The following is a 26,492-nucleotide window of genomic DNA, read 5'->3' as shown; positions in this document are numbered from 1 at the left end:
ATGCAAATCAAAACTACAATGAGATATCATCTCACACCAGTCAGAATGGCCATCATCAAAAAATCTAGAAACAATAAATGCTGGAGAGGGTGTGGAGAAAAGGGAACACTCTTGCACTGCTGGTGGGAATGTGAATTGGTTCAGCCACTATGGAGAACAGTATGGAGGTTCCTTAAAAAACTAAAAATAGAACTACCATATGACCCAGCAATCCCACTACTGGGCATATACCCTGAGAAAACCAAAATTCAAAAAGAGTCATGTACCAAAATGTTCACTGCAGCTCTATTTACAATAGCCCGGAGATGGAAACAACCTAAGTGCCCGTCATCGGATGAATGGATAAAGAAGATGTGGCACATATATACAATGGAATATTACTCAGCCATAAAAAGAAACGAAATTGAGCTATTTGTAATGAGGTGGATAGACCTAGAGTCTGTCATACAGAGTGAAGTAAGTCAGAAAGAAAAAGACAAATACCGTATGCTAACACATATATATGGAATTTAAGAAAAAAAGGATGTCATGAGGAACCTAGGGGTAAGGCAGGAATAGAGGTGCAGACCTCCTAGAGAGCGGACTTGAGGTTATGGGGAGGGGGAAGGGTGAGCTGTGACAGGGCGAGAGAGGGTCATGGACATGTACACACTAACAAACGTAGTAATGTAGATAGCTAGTGGGAAGCAGCCGCATGGCACAGGGATATTGGCTTGGTGCTTTGTGACAGCCTGGAGGGGTGGGATGGGGAGGGTGGGAGGGAGGGAGACGCAGGAGGGAGGACATATGGGAACATGTGTTTGTGTGTGACTGATTCACTTTGTTGTAAAGCAGAGGCTGGCACACCATTGTAAAGCAATTATACCCCAATAAAGATGTTTAAAAAAAAAAAGCATCAAATTATAAAGGAAGATAGCAAAGAAAGGAAAAAAGGGACACACAAAAAACGAAAACAATGAACAAAATGTCAATAAAAAGACCTTACCTATCAATAATTACTTTAAATGTAAATGAAATAAATTATTTAATCCAAAGATAGTAGAGTAGCTGAATCAATCAGTAGTGTAGTTGAAGGGATTGAAAAAGAGATCCAACTTTTTGCTACCAACAAGAGACTCACTTTAAGGATATCCAAAGGCTGAAAGTGAAAGGATGGAAAGAGATATCCTATGCAAATGGTAACCAAAAGAGAGCTGGGATGGCTATACTTATATCAGACAAAATAGACTTTCAGTTGGAATCTGTCACAGAGAATAAAAAAGGTCACTATTATGATGTGGCCAATTCATAAAGAAGATATAATAATTGTAAATATATATGCACCAAACATCTGGGCACTTAAATATATAAGGCAAATATTAACAGAACTGAACGGAGAAATAAACAGTAATACAGTATTAGTAGGGAACTTCAATACCCCATTATCAACAATGGATAGTTCATCCAGACAGAAAACACTACAGAACAAATGAATATAATGGACATACATAGAACATTCCATCCAACAGCAGCAGAATACATATTTTTTCTCAAGCACACACGGAACATTCTCCAGGATAGATCATATGTTATGGCACAAGTCTTAACACATTTAAGAAGACTGAAATCATATCAAGTATCCTTTTGACCACAATATTATGAAAATAAAAATCATTAACAGGAGGAAAATTGGAAAATTCACAAATACATGAAAATTAAACACACTCTTTAACAAGCAATGGATCAGAAATCAAAAGGGAAATCAAAAAGTATCTTGAGAAAAATGAAAATAGAAGCAAAACATACAAAAGCAGATGGGCTAAAGCAAATGCAGTTTCAAGAGGGAAGTTTATAGAGATAAAAGCCTATATTTTTTTTAAAAAAAGAAAGATCTTAAGTAAACTACCTAACTTAATGCCTTAAGAAACTAGAAAAAAGAAGAATGAAGGCCAAAATCTGCAGGTGGAAAAAAGATAACATTAGAGCAGATATAAATGACACAAAGACTAGAAAGACAATAGAAAAGATCAATAAAACTTTTCCTTTGAAAAGATGAAGTTGAAAAACTTTTAGCTAGTCTAATCAAGTAAAAAAAGAAAGATAGGGCTTCCCTGGTGGCGCAGTGGTTGAGTGTCTGCCTGCTGATGCAGGGGACACGGGTTCGTGCCCAGGTCCGGGAAGATCCCACATGCTGCGGAGCGGCTGGGCCTGTGAGCCTTGGCCACTGAGCCTGTGCTCCGCAACGGGAGAGGCCACAACAATGAGAGGCCCGCATACCGCAAAAAAAATAATAAAAAGATAGGACTCAAATAAATAATGTTATAAACAAGAGAGAAGAGTTCCAATATTGCAGAGCAGGCAATGAAGAATTTGGAGCAGAAAGGCAGTAAATAGTTGGTACAGTATTTATAAATCCCTCTAATACATTAAAATTAAATAAAAGTAGGCTAAAATGTGGACTGATTAGAACATCATGAATCATGGATTATGATTAATCCACTTTTGTCCAAAGAATTTTTAAAATTTAATTCCTGGAAGAATACAAAAGAAGTGACAGCTATAGTTACCCCTGTGTAGGGAAAGCAGATGGTTATAGGACTAGATATTAGGGAAGATTTTATTTTCACGTTATTTTGGGTAATTTTTGAACTTTTATAGTATCTGCTTTTATTTCCCATTTTTTTAAACTACAAAATTAATGTAACAACAGAACAGACACACACTTTCATGGTTGGGAATCTACCAATAGAAACATAAGAATGACAATCTAAGAATGTTTATTGCACGATCATTTCTGGTGAAAAAGAAGTAGAAACAATTTGAATGTCTACAGTAGGGAATGGCTCAAAATACTGGCATACATCCCATAGTAGAAATATTCTGAAACTTTAGAAAGAATGAGTCAGATTTACAGTATTGGCCTGGGAAAATGTCCATGATTATTTAAGTGTAAAGGGCAAAATGCCATGAAATATGTCACTATAGGGGGTAAATCCTTTCACAGACATGCAATAAAGCCTTCATATGTGCAGATATGTTCGAGCACGAAGAAAGAAGCAACACACATACATATTGGTTATTTCAGGGATTTGTGGGAGGGGAAGAAATTGTTTTCATTTTATTTCTGCCCCACTTCACTGGTTTCAGTGAAAACAAATAGTTTTATAAAATTTATTTCCAGTATTGATCATTACAATAATTCAGAAATAGCACTGATACCAGAGCAATTTTTTCCTTTTAATAACTTTTCCATTTTCCCACTTGAAAAAAAAAAGAGTTCAAAGATTACTAAAATAAATTAATACTAATGAAACCCAGTATTTTACCAACATTTTCCTTAAAGAAGAAAAAAGTATATCCCCCAAAATAATTTCATGATACTAGACTAGGATGGGGAGAGAGGAAAACTTACTGAAGTCTCAACAGTATGAAGCGTCTGATGTACATTAAATTGTAAGCCATGGTTAATGGCCTTTCCACATTCATATGGTTTCTTCCCAGAATGAATTTTCTGATGGTGTGAGAAGCTTGAATGATAGCTAAAGGTCTTTCCACATTCCTTACATTCAAACGGCTTCTCACCAGTATGAATTCTCTGATGTTGAATAAGGTGTGAATGAAGTCTAAAGGCCTTACCACATATACATTCATGAGGTTTCTCACCAGTGTGAATTCTCTGATGTCTTTTGAGGTGTGAGCACTGCCTAAAAGCCTTCCCACATTCCTTACACTCATAGGGTTTCTCACCAGTATGAATCCTCCGATGTACAGTAAGTTGTAAGCCATCACAAAAGGCCTTCCCACATTCACTACATTCATAAGGTTTTTTGCCGGAATGAATTTTCTGATGGTGAGAGAAGCTTGAGTGATAGCTAAAGGCCTTTCCACATTCTCTACATTCATAGGGTTTCTCACCAGTGTGAATTCTCTGGTGTATTGTAAGGTGTGATCGATGTCTGAAAGTCTTTCCACATTCTTTACATTCATAGGGTTTCTCACCAGTATGGAGTCGCAGATGTTCAGTAAGTTGAAAGCCACGAATAAAAGCCTTCCCACATTGCTTACATTCATAGGGTTTTTCACCAGTATGAAGTCTCTGATGTTGAGTAAGCTGTGATCGCTGCCTAAATGCCTTCCCACATTCCTTACATTCATAAGGTTTCTCACCAGTGTGAATTCTCTGATGTAGAATAAGTTCTGAGCCATAATTAAAGGTCTTCCCACATTCTTTACACTCATAGGGTTTCTCATGACTATGAAGTCTCTGACTTATGGTAGGGGATGATTGATGCCTGAAAGTCTTTCCACATTCTTTATATTCAAAGGGTTTCTCACCAGTATGGAGGTGCAGATGTTCAGTAAATTGAAAGCCACAAATAAAAGCCTTCCCACATTGCTTAYATTCATAGGGTTTTTCACCAGTATGAAGTCTCTGATGTTGAGTAAATTGTGATAGCTGCATAAAGGCCTTCCCACATTCCTTACATTCATTGGGTTTCTCACCAGTGTGAATTCTCTGATGTAGAATAAGTTCTGAGCCATAATAAAAGGCCTTGCCACATTCTTTACATTCATAGTGTTTTTCACCTTTATGAATTCTCAAATGTTGTTTAAGTTGTGAGCAATGAATAAAGGACTTCCAACATTCCTTACATTCATTGCACTTGTTACTATTTTGAATTCTCTGTTGTTTAGTAAGGTATGATGTATCAACAGTTTCTGCACATACCTTACATTCATAAAGTTTTTCTTTAGAATGAGTTTTGTGAGGACAAAAGAATAAATTGTAACTGAAGTTTTTTCTACATTCTTTACATTCAAAGATTTTCTGTCTATTATAAAATTCCTGAGTGAACAAAGTATGTTGGCTAAAAATGGGCATGTGTTCATGGTTGATAATAAACTGCCTGAAATAGCCCTTCTGTTTTCCCTGTTGTCTCTCAAACTGACTTTTGCATGCCCAAATATCTCTGAAAATTGATTTCTCAGGACTATGGCTTTTAAATGGTCCCATGATAGCCCATTGGGATGATTCTGTCTCATAAATGTTTCTTTTTGGAGATAACTTCTTGGCCTCACACTTGGACACCAAGTCTGAAAGATAAGAAACACATTTTAATTGCTAGTTTTGTGTTACAAGAGAATTGAAATACCTCTGGTAGAAAAGAGAGAGAATTGAAAATAAATACCATCATGCAATTGAATGAAAATAGAGTAAGGAGAATGCAAAGAAATGAAAGCTCATGAAAGAAAAGTGAGGGAGTTAATTAACAAGTCAAGTCAGTGGTTCTGAAATTTTGATCCACATCAGAATCGCCTTGGGAATTTGTTGCAATTATGGATGTTTACAAAACATTCTAGATCACCTGAATCAGAGTCTACGAGAGTCTACGAGAGTCTGTATATTTTAACACTCTCCACCAGGCCAAAGGATTATGTGATATCTGCTAGTTGTCCCCAAACATCTATTATTCCCCTTTTGTACACTGATTGAACCCTTGGTTTTTAGTTGAGAACAGGCTGCCCAATATAAACATTGCACTTCCCAGGACCCTTTGCAGCAGAATATGCCATGTAACTGGATTCTGCCAAAAGAAATGCAGAAGTATTATGTAGTAGCTTCTGAGAAGTTTTTTAATTTTTAAAAAATTTTATTTATTTATTTTTGACTGCCTTGGTCTTCGTTACTGCCATGGGCTTTTTCTAGTTGTGGTGAGCAGGGCCTACTCTTTGTTGCAGTGCACAGACTTCTCATTTCGGTGGCTTCTCTTGTTGCAGAGCACAGGCTCTAGGTGTGTGGGCTTCAGTAGTTGTGGAATGCGGGCTCAGCAGTTGTGGCTCACGGGCTCTAGAGCGCAGGCTCAGTAGCTGTGGCGCACGGGCTTAGCTGCTCTGCGGCATGTGGGATCTTCCCAGACCAGGGATCGAACCCGTGTACCCTGCATCGGCAGGTGGATTCTTAACCACTGCACCACCAGGGAAGTCCTGAGAACTTTAAGAGTAAGCTTGCCCACACCCTATATCTGTTATTCTTCTGATTCCTCAGCAAAGCCAGCTGCAATGTGCATTTGATGTCATGTCTGTCACAGATGATTTTGCAGAACAGAGTTGCCACTCCAGCCTGGACTTTAATGAAAGAGAAAATTAACCCTCTAAATAGTTTAAACTACAATTATTTGGGGGTCTCTGTCACATACAGCCAAATCTATATCCAAACTAATACAGCCTTCCATTGAACTGTTTGAGACCAACAGCTACATAAAGCATTCTATGCTAACGCAATTTATTTTTCCATTTTCCTAATGATGATCATTTGGGTTGTTTCCAGTTGTTGGCTATTATGGTTAGTACTGCTATCAACATCCATGCACATTTCTTTTGGTGGAAACAGGACTCCTTTCTTCTAGGTGTGAAATTACTGCATCAGATGATATGCATTTGTTCAGCTTCAGTTAACACTATGCAACAGTTTTCTAATTTACAATTCCATCACACTCTAAAAGAGTTCCTGTTCTTCATATCCTCAGCAACACTTGTAATTGTCAATCTTCTTTTAAGCATCCTGGCAGATGTGTTGTGATATTGGATTGTGGTTTAATTTGTAATTTTGCAGGCTGAATACTTTGCCATATGTTTATTGGCCAACTGGATATCTTCTTTAATAAATTGCCTATGCAGGTGTTTTGTCCATTTTTATTAATTTTTGGGGAAATAAAATACATACAAAATCCACCATTTTAACCATTTTGAAGCATACAATTCAGTAACTTATAGTACATTCCCACTGTTGTGCAACCATCCGATCCCTAATTCCAGAATATTTTCATCATGCCAGAAAGAAACCTCACACCCATGATCATGTTCTATTCTCCTCTCAGCCCTGCCCCCAGCAACAACCAATCTGCTTTATGTCTCTGAAATTGTCAAGAAATTTCATAAACACGAAATCATACAATATGTGACCTTTTGTGTCTGTTCTCACTCAGTATGTTTTCAAGGTTCAGTGATGCTGTAGCACATATCAGTACTTCATTTCTTTTTATGGCTGAGTTATATTTTATTGTACAGATAACCATATTTTGTTTATCCATTCTCCAGTTGAGGGACATCTGGGTAGTTTCTGGGTTGTATTTTTCTTTTTGATTTGTAGGAATTCTTAACTTATTCTGGATATAACCAACTATATAATGCGAGTATCTTTTCCCACTCTGGGGCTGGCCCTTTCTCTCTCCTAATACTATGTTTTGATAAAAAGAAATTCTTAATTTTAAGATAGTCTAATCCCAAGTTCATAAAAATATACTCATATAATCTTCCAGAAGCTTTTACTATTTTACCTTTCATATTTAGATCTATAATCCACCTAGTGGATTATAGAAATCACTATGAGGTAGAAATCAAGTGAGGTAGAAATCAAGACTCTTATTTTTCAATAGATATCAGCACCACTTACTGAAAAGACCATCCTTTCCCTGACTCTGTGTTATATCAAATGACTTTGTATGTTAGTCATTTTCTCTGTAATCCACTCCAATAAATATTTCAACTCCCATAGCTCTGTTGAAACATTTCTAGCTAAAGTAACTAACAAAATTACTTTACCAAAATCAGTGCTCAAATGCCAGTCAACACTCTATTTGACTCATTAGTAGCGTCTGACACAACTGATCAATCCCTTTGCTTCCTGTATACCATATTCTCCTGGTTATCCTCCTACCTCTCTACTTATATTCAGTTCCCCTTAATGAATTCTCCTCCACTTCCTGACCTCTAAATGTTGGAATGTCCCAGAACTCAGGCTCTGGCCAGCCCTCAATCTACACTCTTTCCCTTAATAGCAGTCTGGCTTAAATACCAATAATATAATGCTAAGTCTTAAATTTATACCTCTAAAAAAATTTTTTTAATTATGATAAAATACACATAACATAAAATTTACTATCTTACCCACTTTTAAGTGTTTAGTGCAGTAGTGTTAATTATGTGCATACTGTTGTGCAACGAATCTCCAGAACTTTTTCACCTTGCAGAACTGAAACTCTGTACCCATTAATAACTCCCCATTCTTCCCTCTTCCAGTTCCTGGCAACCACCATTCTACTTTCTGTTTCTATGGATTTGACTACTCTAGATACCTCATATCACTGGAGTCATACAGTATTTGTTGTTTTTCTGAATGTGACTGACTTATTTCACTTAGCATAATGTCCTCAAGGTTCATTCATGTTGCAGCCTGTGTCAGGATTACACACACACACACACACACACACACACACACACACACACACGACCACCACACCACATTTTGTTTCTTCATTTGTTTGTTGATGAAACCTAGATTGCTTCCACCTTTTGGCTACTGTATGTAATGTTGCTAAGAACATGTGTGTACAAGTATCTGTTTAAGTTGGTAATTCTAGTTATAATTTTTTGAGGAACCACCATACTCTTTTCCCACAGTGGCTGAACTATGTTACACTCCCACCAGCACAAGGGTTTCAGTTTCTCCACTGCCTCACCAATACTTGTTATACTTGTTTTTTGACTGTAACCATCCTAATGGGTGTGAGGTGATATTTCACTGTGGTTTGGATTTGCATTTCCCCAGTGGCTAGTGATGTTGAGCATAGTTTCATGTGTTTGCTGGTCATTTACATATCTTTTTTGAAGAAATATCTATTCAAATCCTTTTCTCATTTTTAAAATTGAGTTGCTTGTTTTTCTTGTTTTTGGTAGGAGTTCTTTATATATTCTGGATATTAACCCCTTATCAGATACGTGACTTACAAAATATTTTTTCCTATTCCATAGGTTGCATTTTCACTTTATTGTGTCCTTTGATGTCTATACTTCTAGCTTTTATCTTACCCCTAAGCTCCATATTTATCACCTAATTGCCTAGTTGAAATCTTCATGTAAATATATAATAAGTACCTCAACCATAACATGTCCAAAGAGAACTTGCAAATCCCTTTTTTAGATTCATTCATACTCCAGCTTAACCCATCTTAGTAAATGCAACCATCTTTTACCAATAGGTTAAGCCAAAAGCCTAGTTTTTTTCTTCTTACTCAACTTACAGTCTATTAGCAAGCATGGTCAACTTGTTCTTTAATATATATATAATGACATAATCATTTATCAGCACCACTTCTATTACAGTCTAAGCTACCATTGCTATACTACTGCAGTAACTCTCAAATTGGTCTCCTGCTCTCTTTCTTGTTCCACTAAACACATCATATCTTAGTGACAACACATAACTTTTGCTCTCAAATGCCTCTAATAGTTTCCCATCACATTTAGGAAAAAAATATAATGCTCTATAAGGTCCCCTCTTACCAAAACGTGTAGGATGCAACTAAAGCCACATTTAGAGGAAAATCTATGGTCTTAAATGCAAATAGAAAAAAGAAATTCTTAAAGTCAATCACCTAAACATCTATTTCAAGAAGTTAGAAGAAGAATAGCAAACTGAGACCTCAAAAAGTAGAATAAAGTAAAAAACAAAGATAGGCAGAATAAATAAAACAGAAACAAATATATAATAGGATTTCTGGCAAGACTGGCCAAGAAAAATAGACTACCTTACAGATTAAATGTTAATTACAAAGAAAAAAAATACAATGGAGTAACCTGGCAAACACCACCCAAACCAAGTGATCAAAGGTAACAACACTAATAATGGGACAGAATGACATTATGTGCCTCCGTAAATAATACACTGAGAAAGATAGGTCACCAATGCAATAATCCTACCAAAAATGTATAGCCTGAGTTTAATCTGGAAGAACCTACAAATATTCTCTAATTGAAGGACATTCTATAAAAGTGGCCAGTATTCTTCAAAAATACCAGCCATAAAATCCAAAGAAAGGCTGAGGAACTTTTCAGATTAAAGTAAAGAGAAATGTAATGTGAGATCCTGAGTCAAGTGAAAAGGACAATATTTGGAAAATTAGTGGAATATAATACAGACAATAAATGAGATAATAGATTTAGATAAATGTAAAATTTCCTGAATTTATGAAATGTAAGAGAATATCCTTGCTCTTAGGGAAGATAACTATTTAGGGTAAAGAGACTTAAATGAAATAATAAGGAAAATATGACAAAAATATTACCAGCTGGTGAATCTAGGTGAACAGCATATGGGAGTTTTTTTAGGTTATTTTGCACCTCTTCCATAAGTTTAAAATTAATCCAAAATAAATTTTTATTTCATAAAAGAGAGAAAAGGTACAAATAACCAATCTTAGGAATGAAAAGGGAAATATCATTACAAACAAATGCATCCTCTTATAGAGTTACATTCTACTGGGATAACATCTAATAAATGACTAGTAAATGAATTAGTAAGTCAGATGGGAAAAAAATGCTATAGAAAAATAAAGAGGAAAAGAGATACAAGGTTATAATGGAAGGTTTGATATATATGGCAACAATTTTCCTCCAAAAAGAATCGAGACTAAAGGTATCAGCTTTACCTTCTGAGGGGCTGGAAACTAAAGGTCAGCCACATGGGTAGCCAACAAGGAGCCCCAATACAAATTCTGGACAGTAAGTCTCAGGTGAGTTTCTCTATTTGGCAATATGCCCAAATGCATATTGTTACACATAGTTGATGGGAAAAGTTAGCACTGTCCATGACTCCACTGGGAGAGGACAATGGGTAGCTCCACACTTGGCACTCTCCTAGGCTCTGCCCTATGTACTTCTTCCTTTGGCTAATTTTAATCTGTATCCTTTTGCTGTAATAAACTGTAACTGTGAGGATGATAGCTTTCAGTGAGTTCTATGAGTCCTTTTAGTGAATTATCAAACACAAGGGTGGTCTCAGAAACCATTGAAATTGCAATTGATGTCAGAAGTGAGGGAAGACTCCTGTAGACAGCTCCCTCTAATTTTCACATGAGACCATAATAAAATCAAATTATAAAAGAAAGACAACAAGAAAATCTCCAAACACCTCCAAATAACACACTTCTAAATAATCTATGGGTGAAATTACAAGTCTCAAAGAAAAAAAATTTTTGAAGGATTATAAGGACATGTATATCCTTTATATACATGGATATATATATATATATAATTATATATAGATAATCCATCATAATGATACTAAGAACACCACATATAACTTTACACTCATAACTTTGACTTAGAAGAAATATACCAATTCCTTGAAAATCACAAACTACCAAAACTCAGCCAAGATGAAGTAGGTAATCTGAATAGTCCTATAACTATTATAGAAATGGAATTTATAATTTAAAATAGATCCTGAAAAAGAAATATCCAGGTCCAGATGGTTTCACTGGTAAATTTTACCAAACATTCACCCCAATTTCTTCCACGAAAGGATGAAAAGGGAACACTTCCCAACTTACTTTATGAGGCCATTATTATTCTTATACCAAAAGCAGGCAAAGGCAGCATGCACACGCACATGTGTGCACACACGCACACACACACACATAGACACACACACACACACACAAAGAGAAAACTACAGGCCAGTATCTCCCGTAAACTTAGATGAAAAAATCCTGAATTAAACTTTACCAATCAAATTCAGAAGTGAATAAAAGGAATAATATATCATGACTAAGTGGAATTTTTACAGGTGTGAAAGGCTGGTTCTGCATTCAAAAATCAATGTAGGGCTTCCCTGGTGGCGCAGTGGTTGAGAGTCCGCCTGCCGATGCAGGGGACACGGGTTCGTGCCCCGGTCCGGGAAGATCCCACATGCCGCGGAGCGGCTGGGCCCGTGAGCCATGGCCGCTGAGCCTGTGCGTCCGGAGCCTGTGCATCAATGTAATCCATCATACCAAAAACTAAGAAGAAAAATCACATGATCATATTAACATTCATTAAAAAAAAAACTCAGGGCATTAAAAAGAGAGGGGACCTTCCTCAACCTCATAAACATCATATACAAAAAATCTACTGCTAACATCATACTTAATGGCAAAAGACCTTACCCCTGAATGCTTTCCCTCTAAAATTAAGAAAAGAGGCAAGGATGTCCACTATTACCACTCTTATCCAACACAGAACATATTTCTAGCTAACAAAAAGGCAAGAAAAAGAAAGGGCATAGGTTGGAAAAGGAAAAAAAAAAAGACTCTGCAGATTATATGATTGTCTACAAGAATGAATCTACAAGGAAAAATTAGTACTAGTTAGTATTAGTACTAACTAGTACTAATAAGTGCATTGAGTAATGTCATAGAATACAAGATTAACATACAAAATTGGCCGAATTTCTGTACACTGACAATGACCAAATAGAAACCAAAATAAAAATGCAATACCACTTACAAATGCTCCAAGATTAAAATAAAGAAATACTTAGGTAAAAAATTAACAAAACATGTACAGAAAATATATGATGAAAATTATAAAATGCTAATAAAAGAAATCAAAGGAAAAAATCTTGGAGAAATGCTGTGTTCATGGATTGGAAGACTCAACAGAGTAAAGATGTTAATTCTCTAATTTCATCTATAGGTTTAACATAATTCCTATTTAAATCTCAGCAAGTTTTTTTGTACATAGATACAAGCTTATTCTAAAATTTATATGCAAAGAAAAAGGCCCCAAGGATAGCCAAAATTTTTTTTGAAAAATAGTATAGTGGGAAGAATCACTCTTTCCAATATTAAGGCTTACTATATAACTGCTGTAATCAAAAGTATGGTACTAGCAGAGGAGTAGTTACAAAGATCAATGGTACAGAACATAGATCTCAGAAATGGAGCCACACAAATGTGCTCAACTAATTTCTGATAACGGTGAAAAAGCAACTCAATGGAGGACGGATAACTTGTTGAAAAAAATGGTGATGGAGAACTAGACATCCATAGGTAAAAAGTTAAACCTTGACCTGAAGTCTCACATCTTCTACAAAAAGGTACTCAAAACGGATTACAGATTTAAATGGAAAATGTAAAACTATAAAAGTTCTAGACAAAAACATAGAAAACCTTTAGGACCTAGGACTAGGTGGTGTTCTTAGACTTAACACCAAAAAACAAAACCAAACAAAAAAACAACAACAAAACCCCCTAACAATTCATAAGATTTAAAAGATGAATAAAGGCTAGACTTCATCAAAATTAAACTTTTCTCTGCAAAAGACAATGTTAAAAGGATTAAAACACAAATTATAGACTTGGAGAAATTATTTCTTTAAGTCACATATCCAACAAAGGCCTATCTATTGGGTTGGCCAAAAAGTTCCTTAGGTTTTTAAGTAAAAATAAAAGACACAGTTTTCATTTTCATCAAGAACTTTATTGAACAACGTATTCACCGTTTTGTTCCACTACCTTCTGCCATTTTCAGGCAACTTCCTAATTCCATCTTCCCAAAACTTTTTATCTTTTTGAGCAAAGAACTGTTCCAAGTACCTTTTACAGTCTTCCAGGCATTGAAATTTTTTCCATTAAGGGAATTTTGTAAAGACTGAAATCAATGGAAATCCGAAGGTGCAATGTCTGGTGAATACGGTGGATGAATCAGAACTTCCCAGCCAAGCTGTAACAGTTTTTGTCTGGTCATCAAAGAAACGTGCAGGGCTTCCCTGATGGCGCAGTGGTTGAGAGTCCGCCTGCCGATGCAGGGGACACGGGTTCATGCCCCGGTCCGGGAAGATCCCACATGCCGCGGAGCGGCTGGGCCCGTGAGCCATGGCCGCTGAGCCTGCGCATCCAGAGCCTGTGCTCTGCAACGGGAGAGGCCACAACAGTGAGAGGCCCGCGTACCGCAAAAAAAAAAAAAGAAAAGAAACATGCAGTCTTGCGTTATCCTGATGAAAGATTATACGTTTTCTGTTGACTAATTCCAGACGGTTTTCATTGAGTGATGCTTTCAGTTGGTCTAATTGGGAGCAGCACTTGTTGGAATTAATCGTTTGGTTTTCCGGAAGGAGCTCATAATAGAGGACTCCCTTCCAATCCCACCATATACACAACATCACCTTTTTGGATAAAGACTGGCCTTTGGTGGTTCACTCTGCTTGCCTCATGATCTCTTCCATTCCACATTATTGTACAGTATATATTTTCCATTGCCCGACACAATTTGTTTTAAAAACAGAACGTTTTCATTACGTTTAAGTAGAGAATCGCATGCGGAAATACGGTCAAGAAGGTTTTTTTCGCTATGTGGAACCCAAATATCAAAATGATTAACATACCAAGCTGGTGCAAATGATTTTCAACGCTTGATTTGGATATTTTGAATATGTCGGCTATCTCCCATGTGGTGTAACATTGATTGTTCTCAATTAATGTCTCGATTTGATTGCTATCAATTTTAACTGATCTACCCGACTGTGGAGCATCATCCAGTGTGAAATCTCCAGCACGAAACTTCGCAAACCACTTTTGTCATGTTCGATCAGTCACAGCACCTTCTCTATACACTGCACAAACCTATTTTTGCATTTCAGCTGTGTTTTTACTTTTCTGGAAATAATAAGGCATAATATGCCGAAAATGTTGCTTCTTTTCTTCCATCTTCAGTATCAAAATAGCTACACAAAAATTCACCAATTTTGATTTTTTTAAAAAATGTACTCTGATATGACAGGTATCACAATACAATCTAACAAAACTGTTTTGAATGAAGTTAAAGACAACTAAGTGCACTAGAACCATCTTACAGAAAAAACCGAACTGTTTGGCCAACCCAAAAGAATACATAAAGAACTTTGAAAACTCAACAGCAAAAAAACCCAAACAATCAAATCATAAAATGGGCAAAAGACATGAACAGACATTCACTGAAGAGGATACACAGATGGCAAATAAACATGATTTTCTATTAAGGAAATTCAAATAAAAACTATAATGAAATATCATTACCCACCTATCAGAATGGTTAAAATGAAAAACTGATAACACCAAGTGCTAACTAGGATTCAGTGAAGTGCATCATTCATACACTGCTAGTGTTTGGCAGTTCCTTTCAAAACTAAAAATGAGCTTACCTTACACCCAGCAATTGCATACTTGAGCTTTATCCCAGACTTATTTTCAAGTACAAACTTCTACATGAATGTAAGGAACACACACACACACACACACATATATATATATACACACATATGTGTGTATATATATATATTCCTTACATTCATGTTATACATATATATATGTATGTATATATATATATAAGAAAAAAACCAATCTCAAAAGGATACATACTTCAGGATTCCATTTATGTAACTTCATGAAATAACATAGTTATATAGATGTAGAATAGATTAATGGTTACCAAGATTTAGGAATAAGGGAGAAAGGGATGGGTGTAGCTATAAAGAGATAATAGGAGGGAGTCTTGTGGTGATGGTACTATCTATTTCGATTGTTGGAATGGTGATACAAGGCTATATGTGATAAAACTACACAGAGCTATACATACGCACAGAAACACACATACAAATAAGTGTGTATATAAGTAGTGAAATCTGAGTAACTTCTATGGATTATACCAATGTCAATTTTTCAGTATGATATTGTACTATAGTTGTGTAAGATGTTAACACTGGGAGAGGCTGGAGGAAGGGTACATGGAACTTCCGTGTACATTTCTTTGCAACCTCCTGTGAATCTATAACTATTTCAAGGTAAAAGACTTTTAAAAAGAAATCACCACACCATACATGCAAAAGGAAAGGCCTGGCCAGGTATCAAAAATTAGTAAAAAGAATAACATCTTACATGAAAGCAAAACATTTAGGAAAGTATATATCATTTTTCCATGTTTCACCTCTGTATTAGTTTCTTAGAGTCAATGTAACAGTGTACCATAAACTAGGTAGCTTAAAACAACAGAAATATACTCTTTTCATAGCTCTGGAGTACTATGAGTTACAGACATCATCAAAGACCTCTAATTCAGCGGTCCCCAAACTTCTTGGCACCAGAGACTGATTTTGTGGAAGACAATTTTTCCCCGGGGGCGGTGGGGGATGGTTCAGGCAGTAATGCAAGCAATGGGGAGCGGCAGATGAAGCTTTGCTCACTCTCCCGCTGCTCACCTCCTGCTGTGCAGCCTGGTTCCTAACAGGCCGTGGACCAGTACCGGTCCATCAAAAGATGCAATCAACAGAGCTCAACCCCCGCAGCCCAGGGGTTGGGGATCCCTGCTCTAACTTGTGGAATGAACCTGCTCTTAGCCTTCAGGACCCTATACTTTCCTAGGGTCCTACTCCTTCCTTTCTAATCATCCCTCTACCATCTCCATCTCCTCAATGTAGTCATTTGCTTTAATTTTCACAATTTCTAATCAATTAATTTTTCCTAAATATTTTATTAGAAAATATATTCATATGTTCTCGATCCACTACTAGATTAAAAACGTCTTTATAACATTTAAAAAATGTATTCTCATCACCTAGCAAAGCAACTTGTATGAATTTTTTTTAAAAATTAATACTCTGGGCTTCCCTGGTGGCGCAGTGGTTGAGAGCCTGCCTGCCAATGCAGGGGACACAGGTTCGTGCCCCGGTCCGGGAAGATCCCACACGCCGCAGAGCGGCTGGGCCCGTGAGCCATGGCCGCTGAGCCTGTGCGTCCAGAGCCCGTGCTCCTCAACAGGAGGTAGTGAGAGGCCTGCGTACCGCAAAAAAAAAAAAAAAAATTAACCCTCTTTTGCCGGCATCTTTTTTTTTTTTTTTTTTGGTTTTGCGGTACGCGGGCCTCTCACTGTTGTGGCCTCTCCGGCTGCGGAGCACAGGCTCCGGACGTGCAGGCTCAGCGGCCATGGCTCAGGAGCCCAGCCGCTCCGCAGCATGTGGGATCTTCCCAGACTGGGGCACGAACCCGTGTCCCCTGCAGGTGGACTCTCAACCACTGCGCCACCAGGGAAGCCCTGATTGCATCTTTTGATGAACAGAAGTTTTTTAAGTTTGATGTACTCCTATTTGTCTATTTTTGCTGTGCCTTGGTATCATAGCCCAGAAATTACTGCCAAATCCAATGTCATGAAGTTTTTCCCCTATATTTTCTTCTAGGCATCTTATAGTTTTGGGTCTTAGATTTAGTTCTTTGATCCACTTTGAGTTAATTTTTGTATATGGCATAAGGAATTTTATTCCTTTGCATGTGGGTATCCAGTTTCCCCAACACCATTTGTTAAGAGTACAGTCCTTTCCCCCATAGAATGGTCTTGGCACTCTTATCTAAAATCATTTTGTCATATATCTGAGGGTTTATTTCTAGACTCTCTATTCTATTCCACTCATCTATATGTCTGTCTTTATGCCAGTACCACATTGTTTGATTACTGTAACACTGCAATAAGTTTTGAATTCAGATTTTCCCTAATTATTCAGTCTAATGCAACCTTACATTAACCTTATAACCTTAATATAACCAACATTCTTACCAGTTGGCCTACTCCTCACAACAACTTTCTGCTTCCTGATTATAGCTCACTCACCTGGGAACTGTTCTCCTATCACTTCCCTCATAACCATCCAGGGCTCCTTCCCTTGCTCCAATGAGGAGATCACAGCTGGCTTAGAAATAGAAAGTCCTGGTTATAAGAGAAGAAATGGAGATGAGGTGGAAATGAATGTATTCAAATACTGTGTTTCAGAATTTATTTTAAAAAACCTATAGGATAAGATGGTACTCGATAAGGTCTAGAGAAGAAAGAAAAGTGAAATTCTCATATACAGGTAAACTCAGGATCATAAGAAACAAAACAAACAAATAGATGGTAAAATGCTATTTAAGTTATATAAGCTTTCACTCCTTATTTTCCTTTGAGAAAAAAAGGAATTTCCTGAAATACTTATTCTCAGATACTTTTCCATGTTAAAGGTAAAGTTCTTAGAATGTAACTTCCAAATGCAAATTGTTTACATTTGTTGCAGTAAATAGAACAGTGTTCATTTGAGCTGTAAATGTCTCAGTCCATTACTACACTAATTGGGAAGGCTAAAGAGCTTTGCACCCAGGACCCATGTGCTTAGTTTTATCTACACTAGTGCATCTGCACATTTAGCACAGTGCGAGTGAAACAAAAGACAAAGCCTGGTTTCTTTGACTATGCTATGCTTTAATGGTACAGAATTTCAATTCTGCTCCTTAATTTTCAAGGAAGAAAGTCAATTATAAGAAAGGACCAGAGTAAGATGTGAGGATAGAGAAAATGAAGGTGCAACTCCACTGGGCTGTGCTCATTTCTACACAAAGAGAAAATCCATCTAGTTATTTGAAAGGTAGCCCTAAAATTCATAGTGGAGAAAGCAGAAATTCCAAGAAACAGATTCTGAATTATTAGAGGCAGATAACTTTACCCAGTGAAACCAAGTTGCTATAGTTCTCCAACATCACATCTTTGTACAAATTCCGCTGTGCAGGGTTCAGGCATTCCCATTCCTCCTGAGAGACATCTATAGCCACATCTTTGAACATCACCAACCCCTAAAATGACAAATCACAGTACTGTTTTTGAAATTATAAGAAACATTTTTCAAAAGGAAGAAGCACTGCTAAAAGAAGGCACTGCAGGAAAGGGATGGTACAGTGAGTATATAGGCTAAGGCTGGAAGCTTGTATGGGTCAAAAATAAATTTAGTGAGACTAAAGCAGAGTGCCCACATACTCTTAAACAATTCAATTTCTGCACACACATCCTCTAGCATAGGGTGGAAAACTTCTGTTAATCACTCATCTAGAAATTTAGAAAATAAATAGAGGTTCCCAACTAAGTTAAATAGTTGTAAATTTTTCCAAAATTTCTTATGAAAGTCTCCAACTTCAGAAAAAGGACCTGATGATTTTTCTTCCTCATTATGACTAAGCATTTTTACTTTTAATGCAAATTCTTTAGTAAACACCCAGTGCAGACTATATTTTCCAAAGATGGACAGAGCACATCTCCCTTTCATAACCTTGATATACCCACTCACTAGCAGGCCAGTAGCAGCGTTCAGCCCTGCAGCAAACCATGTCAGGAACTGGTCCCATCCACCAGCATGCCGACACCAGATATGGGACCCTCAGCCCCACAACCACCCACTCCAGGACCTGGCTCCACCCACCAGTGGACCCCACTGCCAGCAGTCTCGTGATCCAGCTCTGCCAACCAGTGCCCATCAGCCTCTGCATAAGACAGGGCCTGGCAGACAACTGGACCAGGAGCCAGCCACACCAACCAGACTGCCCACAGTAGTCAGCCCACCACAACAGAAGGACCCACGCAGTCCAAATATGGGGCACCCCTAGACTATATAGCTCTAGTGCGCAGAGGGGAGAGTGCTGCTGGGACACAGACGACGTCTCCTACAAAAGGCCACTTCTCCAAGGTTGGGAAAGGTAACCAATCTATCAGAAACACAGAAATAAAAACAGCCAACTGGGCAAAATGAGGTGACAGAGAAACATCTTCCAAATGAAGGAATAAGATAAAACCCCAGAAGAGGAACTAAGTGAAGTGGAGATAGGCAATCTACCCTATAGAGAGTTCAAGGTAACGATTGTAAAGATGTTCAAAGAATTCAGGAGAAGATTGGATAAACAGTGATAAGCAATAAGTTACATACAAGGGAACTCCCATAAGGCTATCAGCTGACTTTTCAGCAGAAACTCTGCAGTCCAGAAGGGAGTGGCATGATATATTTAAAGTGATGAAAGGAAAAATCTTAACCAAGAGTACCCTACCTGGCAAGGCTTTCATTCAGTTTGATGGAGAGATTAAAAGCTTTACAAACAAAAGCTAAAAGAGTTCGGCACCACCAAACCAGCTTTACAAGAAATGTTTCTCCAAGTGAAAAAGAAAAGGCCACAACTAGAAACATGAAAATTACAGAAGGAAAAATCTCATCTGTAAAGGCAAATATACAGTAAAGGTAGTAAATTAACCATGAAGCTAGTAGGAAGGTTAAAAGACAAAAGTAGGAAAATAATCTATATCTGCATTAAGTAGTTAAGGGATATATATGCAAAACAAAAAGATGTAAAATATGATAAAAACAGGAAAAGTTGGGGAGGGTGCAAAATATGCAGAGTTGTTAAAATGCATTTGAACTTGAGAGATGAGTAACCTAAAATAATGAGAGAAAGAGAGAGAGAGAGAGAGAGAGAGAGATGGAGGAAGAAAGAAAGACTGCTATGTACAGTGTGGGGAATATAGTAGATAACTCTGTAATATTCTTCTATGGTGACATACCATAACTAGACTTATCATGGTGATCATTTTGAAATGTATAAAAATATGAAGTCACTATGTTGTGTAACAGAAGCTAACAGTGATGTTAGGTCAGTTATACTTCAAAAACAAACAAATTCATAGAGAAAGAGATCAGATTTGCAGTTAACAGAGGCAGGGGGTGGGGAGGGGGATTGGATAAAGGTGGTTAAAAGATACAAACTTCCAGTTATAAGATAAATAAGTACTAGGGATGTAATGTACAACATGATAAATATAATTAGCACTGCTGAACGTTATTTATGAAAGTTGTTAAGAGAGTGAATCCTAAGAGTTCCCACAAGAAAAAGAATTTTTTTCTATTTCTTTATTTTTGTATCTACATGAGATGAAGGATTTTACTAACTATTGTGATAATCATTTCATGATGTATGTATGTCAAATCATTATGTTGTACACCTTAAACAGTGCTGTATGTAAATTATATCTCAATAAAACTGGAAGAAAAAATGCTGAAAGAAAGCTGTCAGGCTATAATTCTATTTCCAATTAAAATCCCTCAAAATGAAGGTGAAATAAAGCTTGGAGTTTTATTTTTGCTGCTGTTGGGTTTTGTTGTTGTTGTTGTTTTTGCAGTATGCGGGCCTTTCACTGTTGTGGCCTCTCCCGTTGAGGAGCACAGGCTCCGGACGCGCAGGCTCAGCAGCCATGGCTCACAGGCCTAGCTGCTCCGCAGTATGTGGGATCTTCCCGGATGGGGGCACGAACCCGTGTCCCTTGCATCGGCAGGCAGACGCTCAACCACTGCGCCACCAGGGAAGCCCGGTTTGTTTTTTTGAGAGTAACAAATGTTGCTACAAAAAATGTTAAAGGAAGTTTTTCAAGGTGGAAAAAATTTATACTAAGTAAAAACTTCTATCCACAGAGAAATGAAGAGTGCCAGAAATGATAAATTCGGAGGTAAATAAGAAAGATGTTGTTTTCATCTCATAATTTCTTTAAAAGATAATTGACCATTTAAAGAAAAAAAAAAAAACTGGGAATTCCCTGGTTGCCTAGTGGTTAGGATTCTGGGCTTTCACTGCCATGGCCCAGGTTCAATTCCTGGTCAGGGAACTGAGATCCTATAAGCTGAGTGGCACACCACACCCCCACAAAAAAAAGCAAGAAAGAAAAAAAGAAAAAAAGCATGTGTAGTTTAAAAGTATTTAGAAATAAAATATATGATAGCAGTAGTAAAAATGATGGGAAGGGGAAATGGAAATATCCAGTTTTAAGATTTTTGAGTTATGTATGAAGTTGTATAAAATTATTGGAAGATCTAGTAAGATTTTTTTGTTTTTAAAATCACATTGGAAATCTTAGAACAACCCCCAAAACAATAAACAAAACAAAACAAAACAAAAATGGTACAGCTAATAATCCTATAATGGAGATAAATGGAATACAAAAAAATACAGGATCAGTCCAAGAGAAGGCAGGAAAATAGGAAAAAAAAAAAAAGGAAGAAAGGATAGATGATAAGATGATAGATTAAAACATAATCATTACATTTAATTTACATGGTCTATCTAGAAGTCAGCAAAACTTTTCTGAATAGGGTCAGGTAGTAAATATTTTAGGCTCTGTGGATCACATATAGTCCCTATAACATATTCTTTTTTCTTTACTTATTTATAACCCTTCTGAAATGCAAAACCATTCTTAGGTTGAGGGCCAGAGGAAAACAGGTTGTGGGCTGGATTTAGCCAGCATGCCATAGCTTGCTAAACCCTGTGTAGACACTTGAAGGCAGCGACTGTCAGACTGGGTAAAAAAGTAGAACCAAAGTATATGCTGTTATATGAGATACACTTAAAATAGGTTAAAATAAAAGGATGGGGCTTCCCTGGTGGCACAGTGGTTGAGAGTCCGCCTGCCGATGCAGGGGACACGGGTTCGTGCCCCGGTCCGGGAGGACCCCACATGCCATGGAGCGGCTGGCCCCATGAGCCATAGGCGCTGGGGCTGCGCGTCCAGAGCCTGTGCTCTGCAACGGAAGAGGCCACAGCAGTGAGAGGCCCGCGTACCGCAAAAAATTAAAATTAAAATTAAAAAAAATAAAAGGATGGAAAAAAGATATGCCATGAAGAAAACGGTAAAAGAAAGCTGAATCAGTTATGTTAATAAAGAGAACAGAATTCAAGACAAAGAATATTACCAAAAGGAACATTTCATGATCAAGAGGTCAATTTGTCAAGAGGATATAGCAATCCTAAATATGTATGCACCTAATAACACAGCTTCAATACCATAAAGCAAAAACTGACAGAACTGTAACAGATCTACCATTGTATCTGGAACTTTCAACTGTCCTCTCTCAGTAATTGATAGACCAAGTGACAAAAAAAAATTAGTAAAGATATAGAAATGTTGATCACCACTACAAACATTTGACCTAACTGATAAACACTCTACCCAACAGTATAATGCCCTTTTTTTTTAATTGCACATTGAGCATTCACCAAATTGTCCACATTTTGGACCATAAGACAAATCTCAATAAATTTAAAAGGATAGAAATTACAGAGTATGTTCCTCGACCATCACAGAATTAAATTAAAAATGAACTATCAGAAAGATCTGGAAAAGCTCCCAAATATTTGGAAGTTAAAGAGCACTCTTCTAAATAACCCACGGGTGAAAGAAGAAAGGGAATTTTAAGCTAGAAAAATAAGAGAAAATTAAATTTAAAATATACAGAACAAAGGAAAGAATAAATAAGATCAGTAATCAGTGAAACAGCAAGGGCAAACTAGAGAGAAAAACCAGTAAAACTAAAAGCTGGTTCTTTGAAAAGACCAATAAAATTGACAGGCTGCTAGTATACTGATCAAGAAAAGAAGACATAAATTATCAATATCAGGAATTTAAAAGTGTGCATTACTGTAGATCTGACAGGCATTAAAATGATAATAAGGGAATATTATGAACAACTTTCTGCCAATAAATTTGACATCTAAGTTGAAATAAACTAATTCCCTGAAAGGCACAAATTACTAAACTAATTCAAGAAAAAAAAAAAAAACCAAAGCCCTTTATCTATTAAAGAAATTAAAGTCTCCCCATGAAGAAAACTCTAAACTCAGATGGTGTATTAGTTTTATACTGATGCTGCACATATCACCACAAATGCAGTAGCTTAAAACAACAAATTTATGATCTGTTGGTTAGAAGTCCAACAAGGGTTTTACTAGACTAAATCAAGGTGTTGGCTGGGCTGTGCACCTTTCTGGTAGCTCTAGGAAAGAGTCCATTTCCTCACCTTTTCTAGCTTCTAGAGGTTACTTACGTTCCTTGGCTCATGGCCCACTTCCTCCATCTTCAAAGCCAGTAATGTTGCATTTTTTTAACCGAAGTATGCATATTCCATACGCACATCCTCTTTGCGTTATCTTCAGATAACCCAAGATAATCTCCCCATCTCAAAAGCATTAATTTGGGGGACTTCCCTGGTGGCACAGTGGTTAAGAATCCACCTGCCGGATTCAATGCTGGACACAGGTTCAATCCCTGGTCCAGGAAGATCCCACATGCCGCAGAACAGCTAAGCCCGCGTGCCACAACTACTGAACCTGTGCTCTAGAGCCCGCAAGCCACAACTACTGAGCCCACATGCCACAACTACTGAAGCCTGTGTACCTAGAGCCCATGCTCTGCAACGAGAAGCCACCGCAGTGAGCAGCCCGTGCACCGCAACGAAGAGCAGCCACCGCTCACTTGCTGCAACTAGAGAAAGCCTGCATGCAGCAACGAAGACCCAACACAGCCAAAAATAAATAGATAAATAAATAAATTTATTTTTTAAAGCATTAATTTAATCATATTTGCAAAGTCTCTTTTGCCACGTAAGGTAACCTATTCACAGGTTCTAGGATTAGCACGTAGACAGTTTTTTTTTGAGGGGGGCTCATTATTCTGCCTACCACAGATGCTTTTTGCTGGTGAGCTCTATCAGACAATTAAGGAATAAATAATACTAATTCTATAAAAAAAACTCTTCCAGAAAATAGAGGAGGAGGATGCAAGTCCTGACTTATCTTATAAATAAAGAAGGAATAAAGACATTTTCACATAAAGAAAGCTGAGAGGATTTGTCACTAGAAGATACAAACTACAGGAAATGCTAAGGAAATGTCTTCAGGCCAAAAAGAAATGATATCAAACAGAAATTCAGATCTCAAGAAGAGAGAGCAATTGAAAATGGTGTATATGTGAATAAATAAAATGGATTTGCAAAGAATCAAATACAGTATTTTTTTCAAGAGTCTATTGAATTTCCTTTGTTTCTGTGGATTTTCCCCTTTTCATTTTGTATATTTGTGCTTTCTCCCTTTTCATTCATGATTCAAAGGTTAGTGATTTAACTTATTGATTTATCTTATTAGTTATAATTTTTTCCTGTTTTGTAACACATGTAATTTTTATCTTTGTAAATCCCTTCCAGATTTCTTTCTACTTATTTTTAACTTACAAATTTTCATTATTTTTTGTTAGAAGCATTTAAATCTATGACTTTTCCCTTAGAGTCCTGCTTTAACTAAATTCCATGGGTTCCAATATGTAGTGCTATCACTGACATGAGAAATTTTTCACTTTTTAGATTATATTTCTTCTTTGATTCAGCAGTTACTAAGACAGATTTTATAAACTTCTGGTAAGAATAACAATTTTTCTGATTCTGTAATTAAATTCTAGTTGTATTTCACTGTGTTCAGAGAATACTGTCTACCATTTGTATTTTTTGGGCTTTACTACAGCCTAATATTTTGTCATTTTCTTCTGAATGGTCCATGGATACCTAAAAAATGCATATTCACTACTATTAGCATTTCATGTATATCAATAAGATAGATTTGATGGAGTATGTGATTTAGTACTTCAATATCCTTAACTAAATTTTGTCCACTTGTCTTGACTTTGACTAAGATGGTTAACTAATATCCCCTACTGCTGGCAAGTATCTACTTCTTCTTCTATCTGCTTTTCTATTTGTTTTAGGAAAGTTGCTGCTGTAATATTTTATATGTAGGTAATTCATAAGTATTTTAGCTTCACTTTGAAATTTACACTTTAGAATTATGTAGTGTCCTTCTTTGCCATGTTTTTTAAAAAAATATATTTATTTATTTATTTTCAACTGTGTCAGGTCTTAGTTGCAGCATGTGGGATCTTTCCTTGCAGCGGATGGGCTCCAGAGTGCATGGGCTCTGTAGTTGTGGTGTGCAGGCTGCAGAGAGCATGGGCTCTGTAGTTGCAGCACACGAGCTCTCTAGTTGTGGCATGGGCTTAGTTGCCCCACAGCATGTGGGATCTTAGTTCCCCAACCAGGGATGGAACGCGCATCCCCTGCATTGGAAGACGGATTCTTAACCACTGGACCACCAGGGAAGTCCCTCTTTGCCATGTTTAATTGTGTGATGTGGCCTAAAGTTTAGTATGTTTTCCTTTAGTTTTCATTTGCCTGGTATAATTTGTCCATCCTTTTATTAAACTTTCTGAATCACTGAATCACTTAAGCATCTGATGCAGAGTTGAATTTTTCTTTGTGACTCAATCTGAAAGACTTTTTCTCTTAATAGGTATGTTAAAACTCATATCCAGGGACTTCCCTGGTGGTGCAGTGGTTAAGAATCCGCCTGCCAATGAAGGGGACATGGGTTTGAGCCCTGGTCTGGGAAGATCCCACATGCCATGGAGCAACTAAGCCCATGAGCCACAACTACTGAGCCTGCACTCTAGAGCCCATGAGCCACAACTGCTGAGCTCACGTGCCACAACTACTGAAGCCCACGTGCCTAGAGCCCATGTTCCACAACAAGAGAAGCCACTGCAGTGAGAAGCCCGTGCACTGCAATGGAGACTAGCGCCACTTGCTGCAACTAGAGAAAGCCTGAGTGCAGCAACAAAGACCCAACGCACCCAAAAATTAAAATTAAAACAAAACAAACAAACAAAGAGAACTCATATACAGTCACTGATTGATAAGACATATATTTGCTCTTTCATCTTAGTTTTACCATACAATTATTTTGTTCACTACATATACACAGTCATCCCTTGGTATCCACAGGGGATTAGTTCCAGGACCCCCGCAGATACCAAAAGCTGCAGATGCTCAAGTCCCATGTAAAATGGCATAGTATTTGCGTATAACCTACACACATCCTCCCACATGCTTTAACTCATCTCTAGATTACTTATAATACCTAATATAATGGAAATGCTATGTAAATAGTTGCTTGCATGAAGCAAATTCAAGTTTTGCTTTATGGAACTTTCTGGAATTTTTTTTCCTGAAG

The 26,492-nt window shown here is 37.2% G+C and overlaps 1 protein-coding gene across 4 annotated transcripts in view; it reads right to left on the bottom strand.

Moving 5' to 3' along the window:
* Positions 1-3,051: 3,051 nt before the first annotated feature.
* ZNF461 (zinc finger protein 461) overlaps positions 3,052-26,492 on the bottom strand; it is a 38,963-nt gene continuing 15,522 nt past the window's right edge. For all 4 annotated transcript variants that reach the window (XM_027078917.1, XM_027078915.1, XM_027078914.1 and 1 more), the window contains 3 exons: positions 18,299-18,425; positions 17,434-17,529; positions 3,052-5,073 (listed from right to left, as the gene is read on the bottom strand). In XM_027078917.1, coding sequence (XP_026934718.1) covers positions 3,365-5,073; positions 17,434-17,529; positions 18,299-18,416 — 1,923 coding nt within the window. In that variant the 5' untranslated portion in view covers positions 18,417-18,425 and the 3' untranslated portion in view covers positions 3,052-3,364. The remainder of the gene's footprint in view (positions 5,074-17,433; positions 17,530-18,298; positions 18,426-26,492) is intronic.

Source organism: Aethalodelphis obliquidens, unplaced genomic scaffold (genome assembly GCF_003676395.1).
Source record: "Aethalodelphis obliquidens isolate GAN/ISIS:26980383/991018 unplaced genomic scaffold, ASM367639v1 scaffold43, whole genome shotgun sequence".
Taxonomy (NCBI): Eukaryota; Metazoa; Chordata; class Mammalia; order Artiodactyla; family Delphinidae; genus Aethalodelphis; species Aethalodelphis obliquidens.
Note: the sequence above shows the minus strand (reverse complement) of the source record. Positions and strands in the feature narration are given on the sequence as shown.